A 27490-nucleotide genomic window follows, 5' to 3' on the forward strand; every position below is an offset into this window, starting at 1 on the left:
CTGTAAAGCGCTTTGAGTGGAGTGTCCAGAAAAGCGCTATTTAAGTGTCAAGATATTATAATAAATACAAGAGTACCGTATTGAATGTTTCTTGGTCTTTAGTATGATAATATCGCCGCCCAGCGGACGTTTGACATAGCATGTACTTGCCACATTTTTCAATGTTATGCAAGTGACGGTTGCTGTTACATCCCAAAAATTGAGGTAGAGGTTATACTCATTATCCCATCTCCTTGCAATTAGCGCGATTAAGTTGCAAAAAATGCAGTTTTTGTCAAAAAGAGTCACCTACATGTTCACCATAATCTTTCAGAGACAGCAATAAAGTCTTTTATTTTTAATGCGCCCATTGCTTGGGTTACAAGTGCAAAAAATCAACCAGGTGCTTTCTGTAGCTGAAGTAAAACGGAAACAAATCCCTAAACACGAGAGGTGAAAAAGCGAATCTCGTTGCGCTTGGTATAGCGTAATACAGCACAACATTTTGCAAAATAGATCAAATACTACAAGCCAGATTCGTGTTCGCCATGTTTTTAAGTACCTGTTTTAATTCGATATTTTATTTATTTAGCTTGGTGTATCGGGTCCATATTGCCAACACATCTCATCTCCCATTAACGCGTAACTGGTGTAAAATACTCGTTATTGTGATGTTATAAAGCACATCAGTGGGTTCGCACGCCTGAAACGCAAGGAACCGTAATTATTATATTTGCGGCGCCTACAAAATTGAAATATAGCGACATTCTTAAATGTCCCTATATTTTGAAATGTACGGTAAAAATGGCTGTTGTCTGACCACCCCTAATATACTCGTTAGCGGATGAGGGCCAATCCTTCTGTAGGAGGCGGTATGGAAGTTTGTTACGACAGGAGGGAGTTTGGGTGACCTGCTCACCGGTGCACCATGGTGTTCTCTGCCTGTTGGAGTTTGTTGTGGAGGAGGGCAGGTATTTCACGCAGACGGAAAATATGCAGATTCGTAAGTGGAGCAAGTGTCTCCGAATACCATGTTTTCCGGCGGAGACAGCTGCCGAACAGCCGGGGCAGCAGCGACCCTTCTCGTTGTCCTCCTGCGGGCTGCAGGTACTCCTCCGCGGCTGCTGGGGTAGACTGCAGGGCGCTGGTCTACAGGAGCCACGGCGATCCTGCGCAGGCTGTCCAGTAAGCACTCATGCGCCACTTATCTGCCCAGAAAGCCAATATGAAAATAATAATCCAATCTGTTTTTTTTTAGGCATAATTTACAGATTTAATAAAACACATTTTAGTGCTCGTTAAAACGCGAAGCAACACCAGTCGGGGATTACACTGTATATACAGTATGTGAAATCATTTTATACAAATCATGTAAAAGAATCATTTCTACTGGCAGCGAAGAAATGAAACTCCTGATGAAATTATGTTGTGCATCATGTGAGAAACCCTTTTATTATCTTAAAAGAACCCGAAGACACGTGTTGAAGTGTTTAACGGGCGAAGTTCTCCCCTATACAGTATTTGATGGTGAGTTTATGATGTATAACCGCCTCCCAGAGACTGCTGAACTGGTGCTGTCGTACATGTTTGTCCTGTTCAGGATGGAGAAAATGAAACTCCCTGCTCTGGGAGACAGAAGTGTCCTAGTGAAGATGCTGGCAGCCCCCATCAACCCTTCAGACATGAATATGGTTCAAGGTAATAGTCTGGTCTTCTGATTTCTCTCTGGCCTTGACATGATTGAACTGGGGTGAAGCCCCTTCGCTGCACAGCTGGTTCTTTGTAAATGTCTGCAGTGCACTGTGTCCATCTCTCTCTCCTGATTTTGACCCTGTTCCCTCACTCACCTGGTCTCTGTGCAGGTACCTATGCTATCCTGCCCCCTCTCCCAGCAGTAGGAGGGAATGAGGGGGTTGGCCAAGTCTTGGAAGTGGGCGGTCAGGTGACCTCGCTGAGAGCTGGTGATTGGGTAATACCCAGGGATGCTGGACTGGGTGAGGCGGGAGTTCCTGTCCTGGGGGAGGGGTCTTGCCATTTTTATGGGCGGATCAATGATGGTGTTGTCTAGCAACCGTCAAGTTTCATTTGTGTGTGAATTTAGGTATCTGTTAATTATAGGATGACGTTCTTTGGAAAATGTCAGCAGCTATATCACCCTGCAACTCACAACTGGCAACCCACTGAAGCTCAGCAGGTGTGAGCCTGGTCAGTACCTGGATGGGAGACCTCCTGGGAAAAACTAAGGTTGCTGCTGGAAGAGGTGTTAGTGGGACCACTAGGGGGCGCTCACCCTGTGGTCTGTGTGGGTCCTAATGCCCCCGTATAGTGACGGGGACACTATACTGTAAAAAAAAGCTGAGAACTCGCTGCTGACTCTCTGCAGTCATTAAAAATCCCTGGGCATTTCTTGAAAATAGTAGGGATGTTATCCTGGTTTCCTGGCCAAATTTCCCATTAGCCTTTACCAATCTAATAATCCCCATCTATGAACTGGCTTCACACTTGTTCTCCCCACACTGAGAGCTGGTGTGTGCTGAGCGTACTGGTGAACACTGGCTGCTTTTGCATCATCCAGGTGGGGCTGCACACTGGTGGTGGTGGAGGGGAGTCCCCGTTACCTGTAAAGTGCTTTGTATGAAGTGTCCAGAAAAGCGCTATATAAGTGTAAGAAATTATTATTAGGAAATTGTTATACCGTCATTTGAGGACAGGGTGTTCATTGACTCTTGAAAAATCAGCGGATGTGTGTACTGAAACTCACAAGTGGCTGTCTGATTTTTGGACAGGCACATGGAGGACAGCTGCTGTGTTCGGTGAAGAGGACCTGATCGCTGTGCCCAGTGATATCCCAGTACTGTGTGCTGCCACTCTGGGAGTGAATCCCTGTACTGCTTACAGGATGCTGTCAGACTTTGAGACCTTAAAGCCAGGTAGTCTAGACTTTCATCACTGCATAGCAGCAGAAAACTGAACACCTCTCCTACCTTCCCAGGCCTGGAGGAAATAGGCAGTTTCCCCAGTTAACAAAGTAACTTGGTACTAAGTAGATCTGATACCCATTTAATGATAAGGTGTACACTGCAACAAGAAACTTCCATTACCTGTATATACACCTGTATACCTGTCCTTTAGGGCTCGGAGCATGTCTCAGTAATGAGCTGCACCAACTGTGCCCCAGTCTGTCAGTGTATCAGGTCCCACAACCGTGGAAGGAGCAGAGAGGGCAGGAGGCAGTGATCATGGGACAGTAGGAAAAAACAGAAATACCTTTCCAGTGAGCTACATTTATGTGAGCTGTGCACGTTTAGTTGTCATGCTGCACAATACTAAGGCGCAGGTCACTGGTCCTGATTGGCGCAGACGCCAGATGCTCGGCCATGTAAACTGCTCGGTAACGGGGCTGCGGATTGCGCGGTTTGCACAGAGGTGTGGGAGCAGTCTTGTTGGCGCAGTCATTTTCTGATATTGAGGAAAAACCCGAAGTAAAAAGGAGGGGGCGAGAGTTTTGTCAGGTTAAGTCCCATTAAACGGGTAGATCTGAAGCCATCAACGAGTCTCGATTTTTAAATCGGGCCACCATGCTCTCTTGCCCTTCACAGGCGATTCTGTGATCCAGAACGCGGCGAACAGCGGCGTGGGCCAGGCTGTCATTCAGATCGCGGCCGCCAGGGGGATCCACACCGTCAACGTGGTCCGAAGCAGGTAGCCCTCGGCTGGGAAGGGAGTTAAAGGGGTAGCTCACGCCTGGCGCGTTCTGACCAAAACGAGGCTCCTCCCAAGTTTTACTCTCAAGGTTGGAATTTTCATTCTGATAAATATGTGCTTTTAAATATGGCTACCTTAAATTGAAAAGATAAATATGTTGTACTTTGGCTCCTTTAACCTCTTTTTCGGAGGCTGTGTGTGAAGACCAGTAATTTAACGAGGAGTATTAATGTCAATGTGAGGTTCATATCATGTCATTTGTATTTAGCGTCATCTCCCTGCCACCAGGTGGTGCGCTAAAGCGTCCTGTAACACAGTAAAGTCTACTGAATTCTTCATTCTTTCTTCTAGTGAATATTGTTTTATTGGCAGACTGCGTGTCCTGTCTTTCTCAAGACAGTCCCATAGTAAAGGTTTATTCTAGGTGTCCCAGATTTACTAACAAATCTGTTTTTGTCCTGATTCTGGAAATAGAGAATGTTGTGAGGCCTTCTCCACAGAAACTAAGACAGAGGAGGAAAATAAAACCTGTCAGAAAGGCAGGAGAGCAACTCTCCCCTCCCCTGTGATTGCTGCAATGGCACCCACACCTTGAAAGCAACTTCTACCCTCTTCTCCTCCCTGCGTGTGGTCTGTTTTCAGCTTGGGGAAATATGGTCCATCACCCCCCTCTCTCTATATATAGATTTTATTTCAGTGAACATTGATGACTCTATCCCCACAGGAGTTTTTACTCAAAGCTTCCTTCTAGGAATGCCATCCAGAATCAGACGTGGTGTGGCCTGTTTGTAAAGCACTTCAGGTGAAAGTCAGTGCGACCCTGCCGTATCCTCAACAGTCCCCTTCTCCCATTTCCACAGCAGTGTCTTCTTTCAGAAGCTCTTTCTGAAGTAGTGGGTGAAGGCAGCCAGTGACTGCCTGAGCAAAATCACCAGCAGGGAAACTTGACAGGACACAAACCAGGAGAAACGAGGACAAGACAGGGAACTGCTTCTTTCCTCTTGGACCCCAGTAATGGAACAGCCTTGCTTCCTTGTCTTTGAATCCATGAGCTTGGTCTGTCCTGGTGTCACCAGTCATTCTGTTTCTTAAGCAATAAAGGGGTCCTGATATCATCTGCGTTTTGTTGGTTCAAATTGGCAATAGAATTGACGGGCACTGCATCTCAATTAATAGTTAAGGGAAACACAAGTGGGGCTCAGAATATATAGAAAATGTTCTACACATTCTTCAATGGAAGAAACTGAGTCAATGGAGTCGGATAGAGAGGTGTCTGTGGCCTAGTGGGTTGACTCGGTGTGTGTCCTCGACTCCAGGCCCGACCTCCAGCAGCTCACAGACAGGCTCCGGGCCCTGGGTGCAGCTCACGTGGTCACAGAGGAGACTCTGCGCAAGCCAGCGATGAGCGAGATCTTCAAGGTGGGCACATGGCTCATAGCCGAGCATTGCGGTTCTTTTAGGTCAGGGAGAAACTGAGTTTTTGCATGCATTCCGCCCGCTATTGTCCTTATTAAATAAATGGCGGATTTGGTTAATGCGTCTGTGTTGCAGGAATTTGAAGATGGATTCATTTATTGTGTGTTTTCGCTGAAGGTGTTGGCATTCTCCTCCCTTCAGTGTCCTCTTTCTCTCTCCCTCCAGAGCTGTCCTCGACCCCGCCTGGCACTGAATGGGGTGGGTGGGAAAAGTGCCACCGAACTGCTGCGCCACTTACAGTAAGTCCCACGGGCACTGTCCACCTCCAGGCCTGGGCAGAACTGGCAGGCCGGGGGGGTTGGGAGCTTGTTAGGGTTCGTGTACTTGTGTGCAAGGGAGAGGAAGTTAAGAAAATCGGAGTAGTTACAGATGAGAGAAGGCCAACAGGCCCATCTAGCCCGTTCGGTAGTTAGTAGCTCATTGAACCAAGAATCTTATTCTGTTTCCTGAAAGAAGCCAGGGCATCAGCTACAGCAACATGACTGGTCAGCTTGTGCCACTCCCACCACCCTTTGTGTAAAGAATGTGTTTAGTGGTTCACTTGAGGACCTAGTTAATATGCTTCTTTTGTTTCCTGCCAATTGCTTGGACTGCTCACGTGCGTCCAGCCTTGTCGCAGTGGCAGCAGCAGCTTGCTGCAGTGCATGGCCAAGGTGACGCGAAGCGCTGTCTCTGTGCTTGTAGGAGTGGAGGTACAATGGTGACCTATGGGGGGATGGCGAAGCAGCCGGTCACGGTGCCCGTGGTGAGTCAGTGCATCGTGGTGTGGGATGGTGTGGTGTGGGTGTGGCGTTCCACTGGTTGGGCTCGAGCCCTTTCTGTCAGCTGATGGCTCCTTTCACCCCTCCCTCCTCAGAGTGCCCTGATCTTCAAGGATGTGAGGGTGCAAGGATTCTGGGTAACAAAATGGAAGAGAGAACATGCTTGCGGTAAGTTGGGCGCTGGTCGTAGACGTGCACAGCACGTTCACTTGAAGAGGTCGTGACATCAGCGAGCACTAGAACGATGCTACAAAATTGCCCCCATGGCGAGGTAGTGAAAATCAGCGAGACCAGCACTGACTGGTCTTGACTGCATATGGCAACGCTCATGCTGTGTTCAAATATGTCATCTGCCTCGGGAGATGGGGAGCCTGGTTGTGTCACTTTTGCCAGTGCAGGCAAAAGCCAAAGAAAAATGAGTTGTTAGCCTAAGCCCAGGTATTCTCCTTTTTCCTGGCTCTGCAGATCAGGGGGCTCTGAAGGAGATGCTCTCCGAATTGTGCGCTCTGATTAGGGGGGGTAAGCTGTCCCCCCCAGCCTGCACTGAAGTCAGCTTCCAGGACTTCCGCACAGCCCTGCACAGCGCCATGGAGCCCTTCACCTCTGCCAAGCAGGTCCTCGTTATGTGATGCAAGGGTCCGGTTCAGCATCCGCACGAGGAGGAGCAAGGAATCCTGGGATGGGCTTGACAGTGCAGGTGCTGGCCTGCCTGACCCCAGAACTGCTCAGACGAATGGCAAATTTGCCATCTGTTGTAATATTGATAGACACCGCAGCTCTGTAACCAACAGGGAGGAGCACAGAAGCACATCGAACAATTAAACCGTGCTTTCTCTGCCCAAACAGGAATGTGCTGTTTTTTTCTATGGGGTTAAGCACCAATGGTAAGTCTGTAATCCAGCCATTAAAAAAGAGCCCAGGAGTTCACTAGTGTTTTTCTCTCTAAGAGTTTTATAGTACTAAGAAACTGACTGCAAAAGACAATGGAGGATGCTCTAATACTGTCAGTATTTCTATGAATTAAATTCTACATGGCGTACATAAAATACCAGGTGTACTTAACCCTGCCCTACATTCAATAATTAGGTTCTCAGATAAATATTTCCAGCCAGTGTGAATGGCAGGTAAGCTGTTGTACTGTACAGTTTACTAATAGGCTGTACTTGAGTTTAGTTCCCTCTTTCTTTAAAGAGCTGTCACTTTTATTAGCTGTTGACACCATCCAGACAAATACAGAGTCAGACTGTGTGTGCCCTCAAAGTATTAGCTTTTATCAGTTTATTGACCAGTCTTCAGCTACAATTAACACGGCACATTTTCACAAGGCAACAGTTCAGATCGCTTTCCTCTTCGGCTTCAGGGAAACGAGAGAGGGATCAAAGGTGAGAGAAGTCCTTATCTCATGTGCAATGTTCAATTTCTGTACTTGCCTTTCAAGTGCACCAGCTAAAGCTGAAATAAAACCCTGATAGTGGAAATAGTCTCTGGTGAACATTCTCCAAAGGAGCATCTACACGATTGTTGAAAGATGCCCTTTGCACAGGAATAAATGCAGCAAAACATTCCAAAATATGTGTTATCTGTGTAGCTGCGGGTGTGGTTTGGGAAAACTGGGAATCAGCCATGTGGATCTTAAGTAATTACATCTGCCACAAACCTAGAGAATAGAAAACTGGAAAACGGGATCCTGGGAGTTGTCTGTAGGCTGTGGCGTGAGATGGGATTGAAGAGTATGGGACTGCAGCTGAACGTACTTGTTTGCTTTGGTATCAGCTGTTAGTGCTGGGGTTCCTACCAGGGCTACCGCCTGGGCTACACCACAGCCCCCAGGAGTGTGACCGGGAGAACCAGCAGGAGGGGCGGCAGCCGCAGCCCCGCCGGAGACGCCCCCTCTACCGCCAGGCAGCGCTCGTACCCCAGGAAGTCCACCTCGCGGATGGCGCAGACGTGGTCGGCCCGGCAGGCCGCGTCGCAGGGCGAGATGTCGTAGCCGACGGAGTTGAGCTCGTGGTACCTCTGCAGGGCGCAGGGCTCCCGGGCCAGGCGCCGCAGCACCCCGTGCATGGCGGCCGGCGAGGCGCTGGGCGAGCGGAAGGCCTCGCTCAGCCGGTACTCCTTCTCCCAGCGCGCCCCGGCCAGGTTGGCGCGGGTCAGGTCCAGGTAATACGTGACCATGTCCTGGGGCGGCAGCAGAGGCAACAGGGGTCAGTGGCGTGACGCGACTTCACAGGCTGTCCAGTCCTGATCCGGGAGCGGGTCTACGGGTTTTCATTTCACCCCTTATCGGACCAATCTCAACCGCTCCTCCAGCTCTGCAGGGAGCTTGAAGACCTGCAGACACACTGACTGTCCCTCCAGGATCAAGACAAGTGTTAAAATCCCTTTTATGAAGCCATTTGGCTTCTCAGATTGCAATTCAAGGTGGAACAGAGCTGTAGAATCACAGACTATGAAGAAGGGGAAATGCATTACTTAAAACACCGCTGATACAACCCACCCTTTAATAAATGTGTAACAGTGTAATATATCAGTCATACTGATGTATTAAAGTGCAATAATAAGAGATAAGAGCGAGTTTATGGGCAAGATCAGGTGTCGGCAAAGTAGTTTCATCCAAGGGGTAGAAGAAGAAAGAGGCAAAAGAAAAATGGTTTCCGCAACATGAAGCACAGTAGTTCAAGATCAGGATCAGTGCAAAGTTTGAACTTCACCGAAACACAGGAACACGGGAAAGATTTCAAACGAGAGGAGGCCCTTTGGTCCATGCAACCCATTTAAAGTAGCAGCTTCATTCACACATGGCTCTTAGTTCCTGAATTGCCCTGACCATTGACATTTCACTTGAGATTCTGATGTAATTCTGAAACCAGTCACAGCAGGTTTGCTTCCTGTATTCATGGGTCTAGTTTGTGTATAAGTCATATCTTTAATTATAATTAATGCAAGGATCTTGTCCAGCCATTTCTTGAACAGTTTCAACCATATGGCAGGGCAGCTTGTTCCACTCTCTGGCCACCCTTTGTGTATATAGAAGGCAATCCCTAAGTGTTGGCTCTCAGCTGTAAATGCACTTCATCACAGTTGTTCCCCTCTGGTTTATGCTGAAATACCTGTACGAGCAGCGTGCTGGGGTCATACTCAAAGACTCGGATCCCTGGGTTGTTGGCACCATTCTTCACGCCGGGCAAAGTGGTCTTCCAGGGGGTGATTCCTGGAGCCAGGAACATGGTGCTGATAGGAGTCCCTGCGTAGACAACAGGAGAGACATGTTTCAGGAGCAACCAGGTCAGAAAAAGGAGAGGAACAGGGGAGGTGTTCTAACTGTTACCACATTGCAACTTTCTTGCTTTATTAAATAATAGTTCTCCAATTAAATTCTGTAATGAACATGCACGACACCTCTTTGAATCTAAACCTAAATCAAACTCCACCTAAACCCTGTCCTTCTTTATAAGAGCCATTTGTAAACAAAGGGAAAGTCTCGGCGCTGTACCATTGGAGTCGTAGAACATGCGGAAACTGTCGGTGTGATGGTGACCGAAGAACTGGCCGGCGATAACTCCGTGGTGCTTCTGGATGAGCTGAAGGTAGTACCTGTTGAACTGGGGCCTAAACCACGCTTTCAGACGCTTCTTCTCGAAGAAGCCCGGAGGCACGTGTCCTAGGATGTAGACCTGCGTGCACACGGAAGCAGGGAAGCAAATTTCAGGAATATAAAGGAATATATGGAGTGAAGACTTTCGGCAAAGATGTGTCCTGAACCTAGCACATGATGGGTACACTCGTACATCAAAACGTTGACCAACCTCTCGTATCTGGGAAGCTAAAGCTTTCATCATGTCCTCTGTGTGTAGTTTCAATTGGCAGAAGTATTGGATTTAATAATATCCTTTTACCTCCCAGAATAGATTCACCATAAACTCCATTCCATGATAATCTAAGCCAGATCTTGCTCTCTTTAGAACAATGGTTTATGTCTAGAAGAGTCTAATGAAGTCAGTTAATTGTTTAAATGCCATGTTAACCAGCAACTCACAGTTGGCAGCCCACTGAAGCTTAGCAGGTGTGAGCCTGGTCAGTACCTGGATGGGAGACCTCCTGGGAAAAGCTAAAGTTGCTACTGGAAGTGGTGTTAGTGGGCCAGTAGGGAGTGCTCACCCTGCGGTCTGTGTGGGTCCTAATGCCCCAGTGTAGTGATGGGGGCACCATACTGTAAAAAGGCATTGGATGACACATAAAACCGAAGTCTTGACTCTCTGTGTTCATTAAAAATCCCAGGGTTTTTTTCAACGTCAAGGCCAAATTTCCCATTGGCCTTTACCAATCATGGCCACCTACTAATCCCCATCTATGAATCGGCTTCATCACTCTGTTCTCCTCCCCGCTGTGAGCTGATAAGTGCTGAGTGTACTTGCGCACTATGGCTGCCATCTCAACATCCAGGTGAGGCTGCACACTGGTGGTGGTGGAGGGGGGTCCCCATTACCTGTAAAGCGCTTTTGAGTGGAGTGTCCAGAAAAGTGTAAGGAATTGTTTTGTTTGTTTGTTTTACTTGCTCTAATTGTGAAATATTTGTAATGCTAATTAATCCTAACTCTGGGGTTTACAGTACTGCCTGCACTTTTAATCATACAGTATATGATTGCTGAACATATTCTGTGACTGAGCCTCTACCAGCTATAGCATCTGATCATGAAACACATTTAACTGAGGCATTCAAAGTCCTGGCAGAGTCACAGTTCAACAATATCATTGTCAGACTCTGGACAGATCACAGAACTCAAAACTAGAGGGCTGCTTTTCTTGGGTCCATCAAAGAAAAATGGATCTGATGACAGTGCGAGACTTTCAAGATGTCACTTAGCAAACAAGCAACCAGTTATGTAACCAAACTTGTACTTCCTGTGCTGACCTTTTCTTGATCAACAGCTGCCTTGGTCAGTACATTGTCCATCCACTTGAACTGGCCAGCTGGGTCCTCTAGCTCTGCAGTCTGCGTGTTTTGGTCATAGTAGAGGTTAGTGTTGAGGATGATTACTCGCTGACCAGTACGGTTTAGCAGCTTCTCTGTGTAGTATCCACCTGATGAAAGAATGAGTTTACAGACAGCATGCTGGGAAATCCACATTTAACTTTACTTTGTTTTTAATTCCAGCACCACCATCCTGGCCCAATGTGCGACGCTAATTACTTAGTGCAACCTAATTTTGTAACACTAAACAATGAAAATCTGATTGAAATGCTAACTCTATTGCTGATACTGATCATTGCCACAACAGTCATTTCCATATGGGCTTCGAATCCCAAGGGAAGCGGAGCAGCTCCTCATGATGTCCGATTTCCTGGTACCTGTCCTGAAGGTGTGCAGAGACTCCGGTTCCAGCCAGGCCTGCCAGAGCTCGGCGGTCCTGTTGTACATGTAGTTGGGCCCCCCAGGCAGCTGGCTCTTGGGGTGGAAGTCATGGTTGCCCAAAGCAGAGTAGACTTTGGTATCTACAGCGGGCAAACAGAGACACTTAGCAACTCCAGGTTCACCAGACGCCATTACGTTTCTGCGTTCAGCCTTCAATTTATGTTCGCTTCAGTTCTCTCTCTGGCGGGCATCCTGACACATGGGAGGAAAGTCCTTAATTGGACACCTTGTGAACCAATGAAATCTTCACAATTACATTGCAATTACTATCTTATCAAGGGGAAGCCGAGGCACCCTACTCTGCCAGAGCAAGCCATGGGAGCTGACGTGGCTTGCTGGGACCCATGGAAAGACGTGCTGCCGAACTCTGATGTTGCCATTGGCTGTGTTCTTGTGCTGGAAGAGGTCAGCAAGTGACTGTGGAACAGCACGAGTATTTTAAGATTTGCTCAGAGGAAACTCTTATGGACCATACTGTGACACTGCTGACCGGGCTTCATAAGCCCTCCATCCAGCACTGTGCTTAAGACAATTGTGGAGCGTACTGTATCTGAGCTGCATTATGGTATGGTCTAGTCTCGCACCATCCATTCATCAATTCTTCCATTTTCGAACAGCTTTTATCCAATACAAAGTCCCGGGAGAGCTGGAGCCTATCCTGGCAAGCAACAGGACTCCAGTCCATGGCAAGATACATACAGACTCAGAGGTGCACACACTCTTGCCAGGATCCAATTAACCTGCCAGCATGTCTATGGACTGTGGGAGGAAACCAGCGCACCTAGAGGAATACCACATGAACACAGGGAGAACATACAAAGTCAATGGAGATAGTGGCCCAGGTCTGCGTCTTGCACTATTCTGTAGGAAATAGATCCTCTAAATAGGTACTATGCACTATGACTATTAACTGTACGGTCCAGTATTCCAGATGGAGGTCCAACAGTGATGTGTGTGTATATATATTGTTCTAGTTTTCCATGTATGGATAGACAATGAAAGCAGTCCTTGAGGACTTACCTGGAAACACTTGCCGAATGATGTCTGTGAGGTTACCAATGATGGAGAGGACAGCTTCTTCCCCCAGCTGCTCGTTAGGCACATGAGGTGTGTCATCCCTGTCAAGAACACACGCTCGTGAAAGGACTGCTCAGAGCTGCCCTTCTCTCCATCAACTGCCTTGCTCTAGTCATCCCAAACTAAAGAGAGAAGATAGAAGGGGCTCAACCCCAGCGATCTCTGCCCATCTGGCCTCACTGTTCCCCTGAGTGACTGTTGACTGCACAGCCGCTCTCGTTTCGTGATGTTTGCCTGTGTGAACGCCCCTGGAAAAGAGAGCTGAAAACGTAAACCTTTTCTCCTGCAAACTTGTTTTCTGTTCTCCATTTTAAACTAAACACATAAAAACAAGGCTTTTTGCTAAAGCCAAATAATGGGCTAACAGGGTCACTGATCGAGAGCTGGGATTCTATTTCAAACCCTTTGAAGTGGGGGAAACAGAAATACTTCCCATGTGCAGAAGGCAGCCTGTTTCGTACTGATTTTATTTTGCCCCAAAAAGTTTGATCACTTTCCGCTTTGCAGTGCCAGACTTCATAGTGCTCATGTGTTTTCTTGGAGAGGACAAAATTAAAGAATGTTAACTTGCTGGAAAGCACTAGGGAAAGACGAGTGGCTATTGGTGATGATTTCTGAAAGGTGCGTCCGTACCCAGTCCAGACAATAAAATCTGGGTCAGGCAGGATGTCTCTCATGGCACAGATGGAGGAGTTGATCAGAGCCCAGGGAGAGTCGCAGAGGTAATCCCCAAACTTCCCAGCATTCGGCACAGGTTGGGAGCCACTGGATGGACAGACGGTCTTGGGATCATCTGTCACCTTGTACTTTGGGTCCCAGTGGAGGTCTGTGATGTGCCAGAATTGACCTGAAAGACATTAACATGCAGAAGTCCCTGAATCCTAACCCCGGGCGTATCTGGTGTAAAGGCCCGTACCAATGGGAGGACAAAACGGGATTTTATTTTTCCCGAGAGTCTAACATTGCAAGAGACTTGTAGTTGCGTCGCTTTCTGTGAGCGGATTGTTCCCCGCCTTCCAGAATTCAGATGATGATCAGATCAGGCACCATCCGGCTAACAATGCAACAACCGAATTAACAATTCAAATGTAAATCAGGTCTAGCCATGTCGGAAAACTTTGAATGTAACTTTACAGGTCTGAGTTTTTATACACAGTCTCTTCATTTAACTTGTTAACGATATAGAAGAGGTGTGAATAAATTTTTAAACTTGTAGGAGCAAAACAGTACCACGTGAGCAACGTCCACATCTACCACGTTTCGCTCAGAGTATCCTTCAGCAAAAGCTGCACAGCTGCCAACTGAAGCGCTGCTGCAGTAATTCAGGACTTCCTGGCATCTCCAGCCATACAACAGAGCTGAAAGTGTAAGGCGAACTTGAAGAGAATTGTGAAAATGCGTCCACCTGTTCAAGGCTTACGCTTACCTATTTAGAAAGGTTGTTATACATTATCTCTGATTAAAGAGAAATATATAGCGATACTGAAACAGAAGTGTTGTAGCAGAGGCTAATACTGGACGTACGAATTGCACGATTTGAAAATAGTAAAACTGACTTGGATTCGTTTTGTGCTCTGAGCAACAAAATAAGAACAGTATATACTGTAGATGAGGCAGAAATTAAGAGACTGCATATACAGTAGCAATGTCATTAGCACACAGTGAATAATAATACACAGATTTTGAACATAATAAGTCTAACATCGACGCTTAGCTTTGTACCATACCGAATTACCGTAACTGACATCGTGTTATCCTGTTGAAAATATGATTCAATAGAATCTCAGTAGCTGGTATTTTAATAGCCAGGAAACAGTGCGTGAAACACCAATGCCCGGCTTATCATTGTTGCTAGCAAGGTGGACTCAAATATATTTAACACATCTAAAGAATATTTTCTCATTGCTTTCAAGATTCAATCCCACCATACATAGCCCTCTCTGGTTGTCCAGTACTCCCAAGAAAAACACATGTGAATATTGGCGGTGCTCTTAAAATACAAAATCCTCGCTTCTCTGTTACTTTCTTTGGGATTCGCACATAACTGCACAACTTGAAAACACAGTTTGGCATCAGGACCCTAATTGTCACTCTAGCTTGGAAACATCTGAACTAATTAGACAAGCAGGCTTTCAGATCTGACTCACCGAGAGCAGACAGTCCCCGACAGAAGCTGAAAAGTAGGCACAAAGTAATGCTTTTCCTCAATTGAGTCATTTTAGCCCGCAATGTCTCGTCCTGCAAAACGGAGCTCGGAGGACAGCCTTTCAAAAAGAAACGGGAACCGGTCGAACTTTTCTCTGCGCTCTTCCCCAGCTGCTATAAAACATGCATATCGAGTTATATGCAGAAGGGAGATAAGCCTCACGTGATTTCGAGTTTGATGTATTACAGCGGAGCTTTTAAAAATTGACTCTGGCCGTTTTCGCTTTATCTGAGCAGAGAAATAAAGTTCGTCTTCGTGACGTCCAGCAATAAAAGTTGTTATTATTTTATCCAGCCTTGTACAGTTTCGTCCCTAGCTAGAAAGGGAAAAAAATAGCTCGACTTAAATAGAACCACTACTTTAAAATTATGTACAGCGTAAACAGAAATGTAGCTGCGACCTTTATGGTTATGGAAGTATCTCCGACCATAGTATGTAGAATAACAGAGTAGGGTCTAAAAATACGAGACATGGTAATTGACATTTGGCATAAAAAATATATTTCTACAAATGTGTAATCTGAGATTCGTGGTTGCTTCGTTTCTCTGAATCCTTAATCAGCGTTTACAAAATCTTCACATTCTAAAAACTAATTGAATAAAAGCGTGACTGCGTAAAGCAAATTGTTACAGTGTCACCTAGCGGCACAGACTTGTGATTACAAGGAGAATTGTTTTCGTGGGAGGCCAGCTACTTCAGCATGTGCTTTATGCCTCTAGTTTCGCAATCGCCTCTTTAGTCCACCTGGATGATGTGACAGCAGCCATAGTGCGCCAGAACCCTCCCCACACATCAGCTCTCAGTGGGGAGGAGAGCAGAGCAATGAAGCCAGTTCACAGATGGGGATTATTAGGAGGCCATGATTGGTGAGGGCCAATGGGAAATTTGGCCAGGATGCCCAGGTGACACCCCTAATCTTTTTGAGTAGGATACAGTGGTTGGATAGGGGGAATATTCAAAGGAGAATTATACCTCACCTGTCAGTAATGTACAAATCCAGTATTTGGTGGCAGCGTTGCATTACTTGATACAAAATCAAGTACTGAATTGGTAATTGTCAGACAGGTCAAAGCAGAATCTTCTGTTGACCAGAAAGACACGTCCTGTCACCTGGGGGACTTCATAGTAATATGATACTGGCATTGTTTTGTTTTGTTTTGTTTTTTTAGAATTTCAGTATCATTTCCCCTGTCGTTCTTCTCATCTATGACTTTGTGTGTCTGTAACCTTTTTGTGCATACAATACTTGTTTTTGTGTGCTTTGTGTACTGTGTGACAGTCTGCGTCAGACTGTGTGTTGTAGGGGGTCCAGGTGCACACAGCGAGTTTAATGAAGAGCTGAGGGACTGTCCTGAAGAGGAAGAACACAGAGGAAGTAAAGACAGGAGTCCAGTACCACAGCTCTTGAGTTCTGCTTTAAAGCGGCTAGCACTTCTGTTTAATAACTTGCCTTTTATTACATTTTTGAAGTATTACTCTGTTTTCTTTATCATTTTAACATGAAGAGTTGTTTAGTGTTTACCTAAGTATCAAATTGTGGTGGAACTGGAGTCTTGCTTTCATAACTGTAAAAGACATGAAAGAAGAAACTGGAAAACACTGGCGATGTTCATTCATTCCTTGCTGGGCTACTGGGGGAAAAAATGTCTTTCCACGCACACCCGAACAAAGGTGGTTACTGCGATGGTGTGTGATCATCTATCGAGTCGGAACAATGTACTGTCGTCGGCTGGCGCTGCAGTTCTAGAGAGACCCAAACCGACCAGGCTCGCAGGTTTCCTGTCAGCGCCTCGCTTTCCCACGATGCCTTTCGCGCTCCCGGGAGAGACGCAGCATCCTGTCCCCCGTCTCGCGACGCTGAGGTGCTCCCCCCCCCCGCCTTCTCCCGCACACGTGGGGACCGTGTCCTCTGCTCCGTGTCCAACACGTGAACCGGGTCGGCCAGCCGGGACCTTTCTTCTCCGCTGTTCGGAGGCCGAGTGGAGCTTTGCAGCGCCCACGGGAGTACTGGTTTGCTGAAAAGCTGAGAGCGGTTTCCCGGTGAGTGATGGTCGTGCATCCAGCCTGACACTAGCGATCGGGACTCGGGCTTTTGTGATCGGGGATAGCCGAGGTGATGGCTGTGGGTTTTGCGGGGGTTTTAATTTTCCGCTTGTTCTACGTTACATTCTTTAAGGTTGAAAATAATGTGATGGTTCTGTTCGCACTGCTATTCATCGTATTTGGTTAACCATTTGGAGCCAAAATATTTGGCCATCTGTTTTTTTACGGCTGCTTTCCCACATTCAGCTGGTAATTATTTTTTTAAACCTTGCTGTCCATCTTCATTTTGCTTTACTTACATTACGCTTTACACACTACAAATAGTACTGATGATTTTTTTTGGCGCATTTTCATCCCCGCCATCTCTTACAACTCACCCACCACCATTTTCGCTCTTTGCTCTCCGCTGCTTATACTCGACCCTCATAAAGACAAAACGTGGGGCAAAAATGTGAGCATTGAAATTTTGATTGTAACATTTGAAAGCGGAAATAAATGACGCATTCTTTGGACGGATTCCGCGTTAAGGCTTTTGTTTTAATTTTGGTTCGCAGTGTAATGAATAAATTCACAGAGCGCTGATAATACCGGAGGGGACGTCCGATAGCAAGTCGAGGGGAACTTAAAAATCTGTATTAAGAAGATCGATATTATTTACTTAACGACACCACGCGAACGCGTGTATACTCGTGTGCCACGAGTTGCATTGTGAGTGTATCTGGCACAGGGAACGGACGTTAGGTAATTTTACTGTCATTTTAATTTTACTGTCGAATATTATGGCCCTGTGAAACATTATAAGACGATTTATGTTGGGGCCGGAGGTGTATTTTGAATTGTTTTGACCGGAACAGTCTGAAACGAGGTGACATAAGGACGTTGGTGTGGCACCAATTGCGAGCGAGCTCCGCTGTGTAGAGCCCGCCCCCCCTCCGGGTCTCGGCCAATGAGCTGCAGGCGTGGGGCGAGGAACCAGGGAGGACGTCCCCGTGAAGGCGCGCGGGTCCGTTGCGCAACGTGTCGGGTTACCGTGCCGGCGCTCAGCTCGGAAATGCGCCCCGGTTGCATTTCTGTCGTCTTCTGAGAGATGCCGGGGTCTTCGGTTTTTCTGGCGCTCCGAGAGACAGCTCGCGTATGGTTCATGCCGAGCGTTAATGCTACATCCCTTCTCTCGTTCTCCTCCCCAGGTTCTGCTGACCAATATGAAGTACATCCTGGTCACCGGTGGGGTCATCTCGGGGATAGGCAAGGGTATCATCGCCAGCAGCGTGGGCACGATACTCAAGTCCTGTGGGCTCCATGTCACTGCCATCAAAATCGACCCCTACATTAACATAGATGCAGGAACCTTCTCGCCCTACGAGCATGGTAAGAGTGAGTGTGCACTGGGGGCGAAGGGAGTGCTGTGTGCTGGATGACCCCAGGGTGACTGCTTGGCGGACAGATTCTGATTGGTCTTCGTGGCCAGAGGGGGGGGGGGGGTGTCGTTCTGTGGGTGTGCGTTCAACGTGCTCTGTCTGCGTTCTCCGCCCAGGGGAGGTGTTCGTGCTGGATGACGGAGGGGAGGTGGACCTGGACCTGGGCAATTACGAGCGATTCCTGGACATCCGGCTCACCAAGGACAACAACCTGACCACGGGGAAGATCTACCAGTCAGTCATCAACAAGGAGCGCCGGGGGGACTACCTGGGCAAGACTGTGCAGGGTGAGAGAGAGGCGGGCAGGGAGGTGCTGGACTGGAGGAACCACATGGGCACGAGTGGCAGGGGAGAGACTGGTGTAGAGGACGCTTGTAGACCGCGAAGGAACATTTAAACCTCAGGGAACACTGGAGACCATGGACTTGAAATAGTGTCTCCATTATTTTTTGAAGGATGTCGGTGTTAATAATAATTCCTTACATGGCTCCTTATATAGCGCTTTTCTGGACACTCCATTCAAAGAGCTTTACAGGTCATGGAGACTCCCCTCCACCACCAATGTGTGGCCCCACCTGGATGATGCGACAGCAGCCATAGTGCAAAAGTACACTCGCCTCGCACCAGCTCTCAGTGGGGAGGAGAGCAGAGCGATGAAGCCAATTAAAAGATGGGGATTATTTAGGGGTCCACGATATGTAAAGGTCAGGGGGAAATTTGGCCAGGACGCCGGGGTTATACCCCGACTCTTGCAAGAAAAGTCCTGGGAATTTTAATGACCACAGAGAGTCAGGACCTCGGTTTTACGTCTCATCCGAAGGATGTTCCATCGCTGCGCGTGTGTGAAACAAGCAAAAATCACAGCCGATCTTTCCTGATACAGAGACAACCTGCATTCCAGAGAGTTCCTGAAATTCGTTCTCCTCGTAAACCTGACTTTATTAATGGTAACTTGATCTTGTTACGAATGAATTGCTAGCTCACGCGGTGTGTGATGGTTTGTAAAGCCTGTTCCCCGAGTATTTAGTCACAGGAGTAGAGGAGTTACCTGTGGGTGGCCAGTGAACAGGGGATGGCCCACACTGTTTCAGGTCGAATGTCTTCTGTCTTCTTTCTTCAGTGGTGCCCCACATCACAGATGCCATCCAGGAGTGGGTGATGCGCCAGGCCAAGATCCCTGTGGATGACGATGGCATGGAACCCCAAGTCTGTGTTATCGAGGTACTGTACCCCTTGCAAGACTCACACGACTGCTCATCACTCAGTATTGCACTGGCCTGTTGCACTTTATTCCTTTATTCCTGCTGCAGTCTTATAAGAGGCCTAACAGATATCCATAATTGGATTGCAGGTAATACCTGTTGGCTCTGATAAACTTTTAGATTTGCGTGTCTGTCTGTTAAAGCATTTCCCAGTTGAGTGAGTTCCACACTTTCTACTCAGGCATAGGTGTGGGAGTTGAACAGCTAAGTCCCAGTTTTGACTGTGATGGGGTGTGTGGGGTGGTTCTGAGTTAGGTGATCCCACTGTGGAGGGCGCAGGTTAGGCTTAGAGGGGTCTGATGTATCTGGATGGCCGGGCTGGCGCTTCAGATTGGCTTTTGATTTTGGAGGCTGTGGGTTTGGGAGCTGGGTGTTTTAAGTGGAGTGTCTCATAAGGGCTGTGTGTGTTTTCAGCTGGGGGGGACGGTGGGAGACATCGAGAGCATGCCCTTCATCGAAGCGTTTCGCCAGTTCCAGTTCAAGGTCAAGAAGGAGAACTTCTGCAACATCCACGTTAGCCTTGTTCCACAGGTAAGAGACCTGCCTCGTCCTTAATAAACGAGCCCTGCTGGCGCCGTTTTCCCAGTGTTCGGGCTCCTGAATCCCCATGTGTAGCATAAGCTGCTTTCTGAGCTGTGTTGTCCTACCGGTTGGTGAAAAACACTTGCCTACCCCTGAAGCACACCAGATTTGATTATTTTCCAGCTCCTTTGCATTGGTTTCGATTCTCAGCTGGTTTTGATGGTTTTGTTGGCCGTGCGGTTCCTCGGCATGGTCAGGGTGTGCTTCAGGGTCCCAGTCTCGGTCCCTCTCTCCACAGCCCAGCGCCACAGGGGAGCAGAAGACGAAGCCCACGCAGAACAGCGTCCGAGAGCTCAGAGGACTGGGCCTTTCGCCCGACCTGGTCAGTCTGTCTCATTGTCGATGCACTTCCCTTTGTTTTCAAATGTTTTCTTCCAGTTTCTCTTTTTTCCCCTTTCTGACGACGTCTTCTGTTGCCTCATATCTTCCTTCTGTCCCACCTCTGTAGTCCGAAGGAGTGCTTTCCCCTCCTGTGATACAGTCATATAACAGTTATATTTAAACAGGCTAGTAAGTTCAAAATGTTTAAAACACATACATAGTTCAGCAGCAGTGTTACTGCTTCATGGCCTGATCTGGGTGGGGTCAGTATTGGACTACTGGCGTGGCAGAACCAGGTTGCTGCTGCGTTTTGGTGGAGCACTAGGAGGCGCTCTTTTCTCTGGACCAGAAAGTCCCAGCTCATGCACCGCTGTGGTGACTGAGGTTACTGGGTTGTAGAACACCATCCTTCAGCTGGGATTAATATTTTAAGTCTCGACTTCTGGGTCATTTAAGCTCCCTGTATCACTGCAAGAGCAATGGAGTTTAACCCCTGTGACCTGGCGATATCATTCAGAACCCATGAAAGAAATGGGTCTCCACCTTTGTATAAAGCTTTTTCTGGGATGAAAACCATTGTACTTCTTTAAGGAATTATTATTCATGTAACTTATTATTAAGGTAATCGTGAAAGTGATTTTTCATCAGAAAAATTCCAAACTGAGAGGATTCCGTTCAGTTCTTTTCTTCTGGGTAACGAGAGGAATCAAAGGGCATCAGGACTCGTTTTCCTGTCTGCAGACGGACATTTCTTTACTCTTGTCTTTTATAGATTGTGTGCCGCTGTTCCACTCCTCTGGACAATGCTGTGAAGGAGAAGATCTCCATGTTCTGTCACGTCGAGCCTGAACAGGTAGGCCACAGTTGTCCTGTTGTTGGTTTTAGTCTATATAATTGAGTTCGATGTTTCCGAGAGGCTTATATGTTTAATGGGATAATAGGTGGTTTCTCAATTTGGGCCTCCATGGGGCTTATTTTATGGAAGTCTGCGCCCACATTGCAGGAGGAACCTTAGAGTTAGGTTTGGCTGTGGCTCTTGGCCTTGGACGCATTAAACTGGCGAAACAGTGCCAAAAGTGCTATAAAAGAGCACTTTTAAAAGAGATAATGCAAGGTCAGCCATCACTGTGCAGTTTTCTAAGACTGGAAGCCTACGCTGTCGTTCGCTCTTGTGTAGTTTTTATTGCCGTGCGGAATGGATTTGAGAGAGGAAGTGAACACCCTTGCTGTTGAGAGAATGCAGCCGTGGCAAAACACCAGGCACAAAACCGAGCAGGCCGAAGCCTGTGTCAAGAATCCGGGCTATGCACGCAACGCAGAGCCTGATGCAGACGGTCGCCGAGAAGGCTGATGGCTGTGGCGTTGTTGTTCCAGGTGATCTGCGTGCATGACGTGTCCTCCATCTACAGAGTGCCCCTGCTGCTGGAAGACCAGGGGGTGGTCAGCTACTTCTGCGATCGGCTGGACCTGCCCATAGAGTCCCGGCCCCGCAGGATGCTGACCAAGTGGAAGGAGATGTCAGATAGGTGGGGTTCGGGGATGTGTTTTACCACGTGCTTGTCTGAATGACTTTCTTCAATAGGGGTGTGTCTGTTTTAAAACCACCTTTAAAGTTTTGGGTTTGTTTTTTTCATATACTGTGTTTTGGCATCTGAAGAATAAGTATGTATTTGATACTCCTTTACCATTAGAAATTATTTTTCTAAATATACAAAATTACAGGTAAGTCCTACTGTCTGGTTACCTGCATACCAGACAAATTTGATAGAAGTACAAAGTAAGGTACTCGGATGTCATCGTTAACATTGGGAGAAAAAGAAGATGAATTGAAACAAATTAAAATGGCAGCAAGGAGCATGTTTTAACCTGTCAGTCTTAAACATTTAAAAAAAAACAGGATTGTGGACTGCTTTGCATGTCTTTCATTATATATTTCAGTTAACAGCCATCATTGCACTTTGTCCTTCAGAGTAAAGTTAGGAGTTTTCTTATAGTCATGTCAGTATTTTGGACACCTTTTCCAGCCTGACATTTCTTGACCTCCTCACTCAGAATACTTAAAAACAGAAAATAGGCGGTGACACACATCATTCATATTGTGTAACCCCAGTCATGAAGCAGCATTACTGGAGAAACAGAAGCTGTACCCCATCTTGTTTTAAATTAAAACCTGCTCTTCTGAGCTGAAAAATGGTAAACGAAGGCATCTCGGTGACCTGATGTAGAGTCTTGAATTGCGATGTTAGGCTGTTTCCTCACCCCTGACCGGAGTATTTGGGATGCGGAGGGAGTGAATCTGTGACGTCTTGGATGTGACGAGAGATCCCATCTTTCTGCCCCAGGTCCGACCGCTTGCTGGAGAGCTGCTCTATCGCGCTGGTGGGAAAGTACACCAAGTTCTCGGATTCGTATGCCTCCGTCATCAAAGCTCTGGAGCACTCTGCCCTCGCGATCAATCACAAACTGGAGGTCAAGGTACAGCGGGGATACTAATTTACTCAAGATCACCTTGTGCCCATTTTATTACATTCTCTTCATGCATGTGGTCCCAGTGATTGGGCTCCTTTGTGTACCGGGGGACAGAGTCTTGCAGGCAGCATTGTTGCATCATCTGCATGCTGATCTGGTGGAACTGGATTGTCAGCTTGTGCAGCCTGTGGAAATGTAGCGCCAGCATCTCCGTTTCCCATAGGACTGTGTACACACTCCTGCGCTAGATGTTTCACGTTAGACCGATCAGGTCACACAGGCCGGAGTTTTTCTTGTTCGCAATGACTAGTCAGTGTTTCCCACCTCTCCTCACTTTCTGTTTCCTCCCTGCCTGTCTTTTAGTACATTGACTCTGCTGATCTGGAGCCTAGCACCCTGCAGGAGGAGCCGGTCAAATACCACGAGGCCTGGCAGAAACTCTGTAGTGCCAAGTAGGTCTCAGCCTCTGGCCTCTTCAGTAGTGTTGCTTTAATTGTCTGAACTCTTTGATACAAGTACACCTTAAAACCTGTAGCACAAGAAGCTATGCATTTCCAGTGTCTGCTCTTCCAGAGTTTTTAACTGTCTTGATATTTTTAACTAAACAAGGCTATGTTTTTGTATTTTTAGACATTCTGTGTATTTCTGTTTTATGAAGGCTGAAAGAAATTATTTTTGTATCAGCCAGAGTAACCGTCTCGCTGCAGTTAGCAGAAACCACTGTCTCGGGACTTGCAGTCCAGAGGAAACACCGCACAGACCCTGTTCTGACCCAAGTGTGTTCTGTGTTTAGTGGCGTCCTGGTTCCTGGAGGGTTTGGGGTTCGAGGGACAGAGGGAAAGATCCAAGCAATCAGCTGGGCGAGAAAGCAGAAGAAGCCGTTTTTAGGTGAGAATGGAGGACGTGGCTCTCTACTGGCATCAGCTCTGTGTCTGAGTGCAGGATGGCAGGTGGCACACATAGAGAGGCACTATGGAGAATCAGCCTGATGCTCGCACCCATCCTATTAAAAAAAAAAAAGTAAAAATCTGTGCAGATAGTATGAGGTGCAGAATTTAAGGGTAATCTGAAGTGTATGACTGTTTCTGTGAGCCTTTTTCTCAAATGCTTTAGTGTTCTTCAAAGTTCAAAGTAAAACACAATGCAAGATGTATTTTTTATGTCATTCTGTCTGTCCTGCGCCTGTGCTTGCAGGAGTGTGTCTGGGGATGCAGCTGGCTGTGTGTGAGTTTGCCAGGAACATCCTTGGCTGGCAAGGTACGTCCTCGAATGCCGCACACTCGGTATGGCTGCAGTTTTCAGAGTTGCGCAACACTTTCTCTCCTGCTGTAACGTCAGTTCAGCAGCTATTGTTTACATAACTCCTTCCAGAGGCTGAATTCTGGACTTGGGCTGGGGGAGGGAGAACAGTCCTGGAATGTAACTGACACATACTGTAACACTCCATACTGCTATCTTGTAAGCCTCCTTCCATGTGTTTGACATAATTCCTTGTGACAAAAAAGGGAATTGGGGAAAAAAATGCAGCCTTCAAAAACTTAATCACACTGAGCTGACAAAGGATGGACTTTGCAGAGCATTTTGTATAGTACTACTATATTAGTTCAGTGAGTCTTGCCATTGAGATTGAAGAGGTTGGTGTGAATTTGTTGTGATGCAGAATTACCCCACCATAATGGGCAGAGGAGGGCAGTGTGCTGGTGTGGATTGCACAGAGGTGGCGACACTCTGTTGTCAGTCTGTTCATTGTACAGCACTATTCAGTGTATGTTTAGCCGGAGTAATCTTTCATCTATGAAATCACAACTCTGGAGATCATAATTCCAGTTCAGCAAATTTTAACAGTGGGTGGTTTGATTGCACTAAGCTCAAGGGAAGCAGCAGTTCTTTTTAAATGAATACAGAATGTTGGCTTTGTGGTTTTTGCAGAAGTTCTTGATTTTTGTTTTGGTATATGTTCTTTACAGATGCCAATTCGACTGAATTTGACCCCGAATCCAAACACCCAGTAGTAGGTATCCCCTCTTCCTGATTCTGTCTTGTCGCCAGAGACCTTTCCTGCACATTCAGATAGCACACTACCATGTGGTCATCTTCCATTTCTTGGCATTTTTTAATTGAGTCATGTGGCTGACTTCTGATTGGTCTCTCCCAGGTGATTGACATGCCGGAACACAACCCTGGCCAGATGGGTGGCACTATGAGATTGGGAAAGAGACGAACTATCTTCAAAAGCACCAACTCCATTCTGAGTAAGAAACACAGAAACTACTATTTGTGCAGCTTGTCTTCCTGCTATATGTCACCTTGTGCTGTTTTAACATTTAAAAATTCCTGGACTCACAGATTTTCTGTTTTAGGAAGGCTGTATGGAGATGCAGAATATGTTGATGAGAGACACAGACATCGCTTTGAGGTACTGAATGATTGGTGCTGGCCCTGCTGATTCCGATTCAGATCAGGGTTTCCTGGTTTAGAAGTCACCATATGGTGAAAATAATCCAGGAAAAGCCTGGAAAAACAATTACCAAATGTGTATAAACCTAATAAAGGGTATGCACTGTTAAATTATCATGAATTGAAACAAAAATACCTTTTTATTTACATTTAGCATATTTATTAGTAAGATATACAGTAAAATTGTTTTGAGGATTTGTAGTCATGGTGGTTATAGGAAACTACAGAAAAAAAATCATGGAAAACTGTCCTTGAATTATTGTGGAATACCTGAGGCCTGTCTCTGTCAGGCTAGGGATGTCCATCCCTTGTCCTGGAGAACCAAAATCCAGCAGGTTTATAAGGCCATCCTTGGAACACATGATTTTTGACACATTTTTAATAATTGGTTCAATTAAGTTACAAATGATCAGTTGTGGTTCTTGACAGCGAGTGTTAGTAAATTTGTGATAATCTCTTAAGGGGTTAATTGTATATTAATCACCTGCTCAAGTGGTCAACTGGAAAGGGGATTGGGAGCCGATGATTTGAGGGTGACCCATGAGCCCTTCGGCTCCAGTGTTGGACACCTCCCTCTCTCTTCCCAAGGTGAACCCCGAGCTCAAGCAGCACTTCGAGAGCGGGGGGTTCCGGTTTGTGGGCCAGGACATGGAAGGCGAGAGGATGGAGGTCATCGAGCTGGACGGTGGGTATTTCCCGTAGCACTCCAAAATCAGAACGGAAGGGAACAGTAGGAAATGAGCTGCAGTCTGCTGTGAAAGGACTGTCCGGCAGTTTGTCTTCACAAACCACTGACCTTGGCTGCTGTGTTGAAGATTAGACTGCCTCCCTTGAGGAAACTGGACTGTTTACTGTGACCACATATTCTTGTGACTCAATGCTTCAAACTCCAGAACACGTTTCCTTCAATGATCTTTTCAGAGTCTTAGAGTACTGGTATTGAATAGTAATTACGAATACTCCTTGTCACCAATTGTCCACCCACAGTGAGGCGCACTGCGCTCTTGGGCTGCGCTGCATAAGCTTGCCTTTTTTCTCATTCCCCAGACCACCCATATTTTGTGGGGGTTCAGTACCACCCCGAGTTCACCTCTCGCCCCATCAAGCCTTCGCCCCCCTACTTCGGCCTGCTGCTGGCGGCCGCGGGGAAGCTGCAGAGCTACCTCCAGAAAGGGTGCCGCTTGTCGCCAAGGTAACCACGCCGCACACCATGTGCACAACTGGGTTGACACGTAGCTGGGTTGACACGGGCTCACGGGTCTCTCTCTGTCCCCCACAGGGACACTTACAGCGACCGCAGTGGGAGCAGCTCTCCTGATTCGGAGATCTCCGAGCTGAAATTCCCCTCCATCTCCCAGGACTGATGACAGAGGTACAGCACGTCCACTGCCTAACCACCCTGACCTGTCGACATGTGACTCCTTCAAACAGTGTCCAAATATCTCCAGCGCCTTTTTAAACTGAGCTTTTTCTATTTTTAATTTAGTTTTTGCTCCGTCTTCATTAAATGTCACCAACCAGGTGTTTGCTTAGTTTTGAATGTTTTTTTTGTCTCATTGAATGTTCCTGTTTGCCAATCATTGATACCTGGTACCTCTGTAATTACATCACCCTAATTTGAATATTTGCCCTTCATCTGTACCTTTTCTGTTCATCAGTTATAAAAAACATGCTTCCCTGAAAAATGCTTTTTTTAGATGGTTCCTAATTTGTGAAGTCATTTTCCTCCCCTGAAATTGCCAGCAGATTTGGTTTGGTGCTACTTAAGTTTATAAAATCTGTTACACAGGAGGGTTTATAAAACTTAATGAGATAAAAGATCCTGCCTGGTTGCTGATTTCTATGGCTCTTAACTATTCCTATTAGTTCATGTTGCACTTACATTGAAAATATTTTCTTCCAGGAAGAAGCTGGGAACTGTGAAAAACCTGACCCTCTGTGATCTTGGTCTTCAGGACAGAAGCCATTTTAGATTTTGTTTAACTACACCTAGCGATTGCACAACTTTATTCCCAAGGAGTTGTGATTATTTTGACTGGCTTGACTAGCCCCCTCCAAGGGATATCCGAAGAGCCCAACCAGTGTCATCACCACCTCCAGCAGTCTTACTCAGCCAAGTTTTGTTGGCACTGCGGGTTACTGGATGTAGCCGCCCTGTTCTGGATAAAACCACTTGCTTTTCATCTGTATGGCCTTGCATGTCTGCAAGTGTTTTGAGGACAGCTCCTGGAATGCTTATACATATGGGTGGATGGATCACCGAGGAAGATTTTAAAATCTTGCCATGGACCCTAATATAGTATTACTGTTTTCAAGTTCTG

General features: G+C 46.8%; 3 protein-coding genes and 1 long non-coding RNA gene across 5 annotated transcripts in view; 2 read left to right on the forward strand and 2 right to left on the reverse strand.

Moving 5' to 3' along the window:
* The window catches only part of LOC148649723 (uncharacterized), an 87951-nt gene that overhangs the window by 54758 nt on the left and 5703 nt on the right, over window positions 1-27490 (reverse strand). The gene's annotated exons all lie outside the window — the stretch shown is intronic.
* mecr (mitochondrial trans-2-enoyl-CoA reductase) lies at window positions 830-6764 on the forward strand. 2 transcript variants are annotated; one of them, XM_088602785.1, is made up of 10 exons: window positions 830-1086; window positions 1580-1677; window positions 1842-1973; window positions 2766-2909; window positions 3579-3681; window positions 5001-5103; window positions 5326-5399; window positions 5845-5905; window positions 6017-6089; window positions 6387-6764. In XM_088602785.1, exons 1-10 carry the CDS (start codon window positions 908-910, stop codon window positions 6548-6550), a joined length of 1131 nt encoding a protein of 376 aa, XP_088458911.1. In that variant the 5' UTR covers window positions 830-907; the 3' UTR covers window positions 6551-6764. The 2 variants fall into 2 exon arrangements, with proteins under 2 accessions (XP_088458911.1, XP_088458910.1); XM_088602784.1 differs by having other exon boundaries at window positions 832-1164.
* Window positions 7172-15201, reverse strand: smpdl3b (sphingomyelin phosphodiesterase acid like 3B). Its single transcript, XM_088602783.1, has 8 exons — window positions 14559-15201; window positions 13045-13258; window positions 12355-12452; window positions 11271-11414; window positions 10834-11003; window positions 9415-9595; window positions 9032-9165; window positions 7172-8099 (listed from the first exon to the last, which is right to left on the reverse strand). The coding sequence occupies exons 1-8, from the start codon at window positions 14626-14628 to the stop codon at window positions 7734-7736; spliced, it is 1377 nt and encodes a 458-aa protein (XP_088458909.1). The 5' UTR covers window positions 14629-15201; the 3' UTR covers window positions 7172-7733.
* LOC148649728 (CTP synthase 1) lies at window positions 16490-27484 on the forward strand. The gene is made up of 19 exons (XM_088602782.1): window positions 16490-16657; window positions 17848-18028; window positions 18195-18365; window positions 19199-19299; window positions 19755-19871; window positions 20161-20244; window positions 21016-21096; window positions 21618-21769; window positions 22586-22718; window positions 23076-23164; window positions 23506-23600; window positions 23907-23969; window positions 24680-24723; window positions 24868-24964; window positions 25073-25128; window positions 25758-25854; window positions 26217-26361; window positions 26449-26541; window positions 27073-27484. The coding sequence occupies exons 2-18, from the start codon at window positions 17863-17865 to the stop codon at window positions 26531-26533; spliced, it is 1776 nt and encodes a 591-aa protein (XP_088458908.1). The 5' UTR covers window positions 16490-16657; window positions 17848-17862; the 3' UTR covers window positions 26534-26541; window positions 27073-27484.

Source organism: Lepisosteus platostomus, chromosome 13 (genome assembly GCF_059453375.1).
Source record: "Lepisosteus platostomus isolate fLepPlt1 chromosome 13, fLepPlt1.hap1, whole genome shotgun sequence".
Lineage (NCBI taxonomy): Eukaryota > Metazoa > Chordata > Actinopteri > Semionotiformes > Lepisosteidae > Lepisosteus > Lepisosteus platostomus.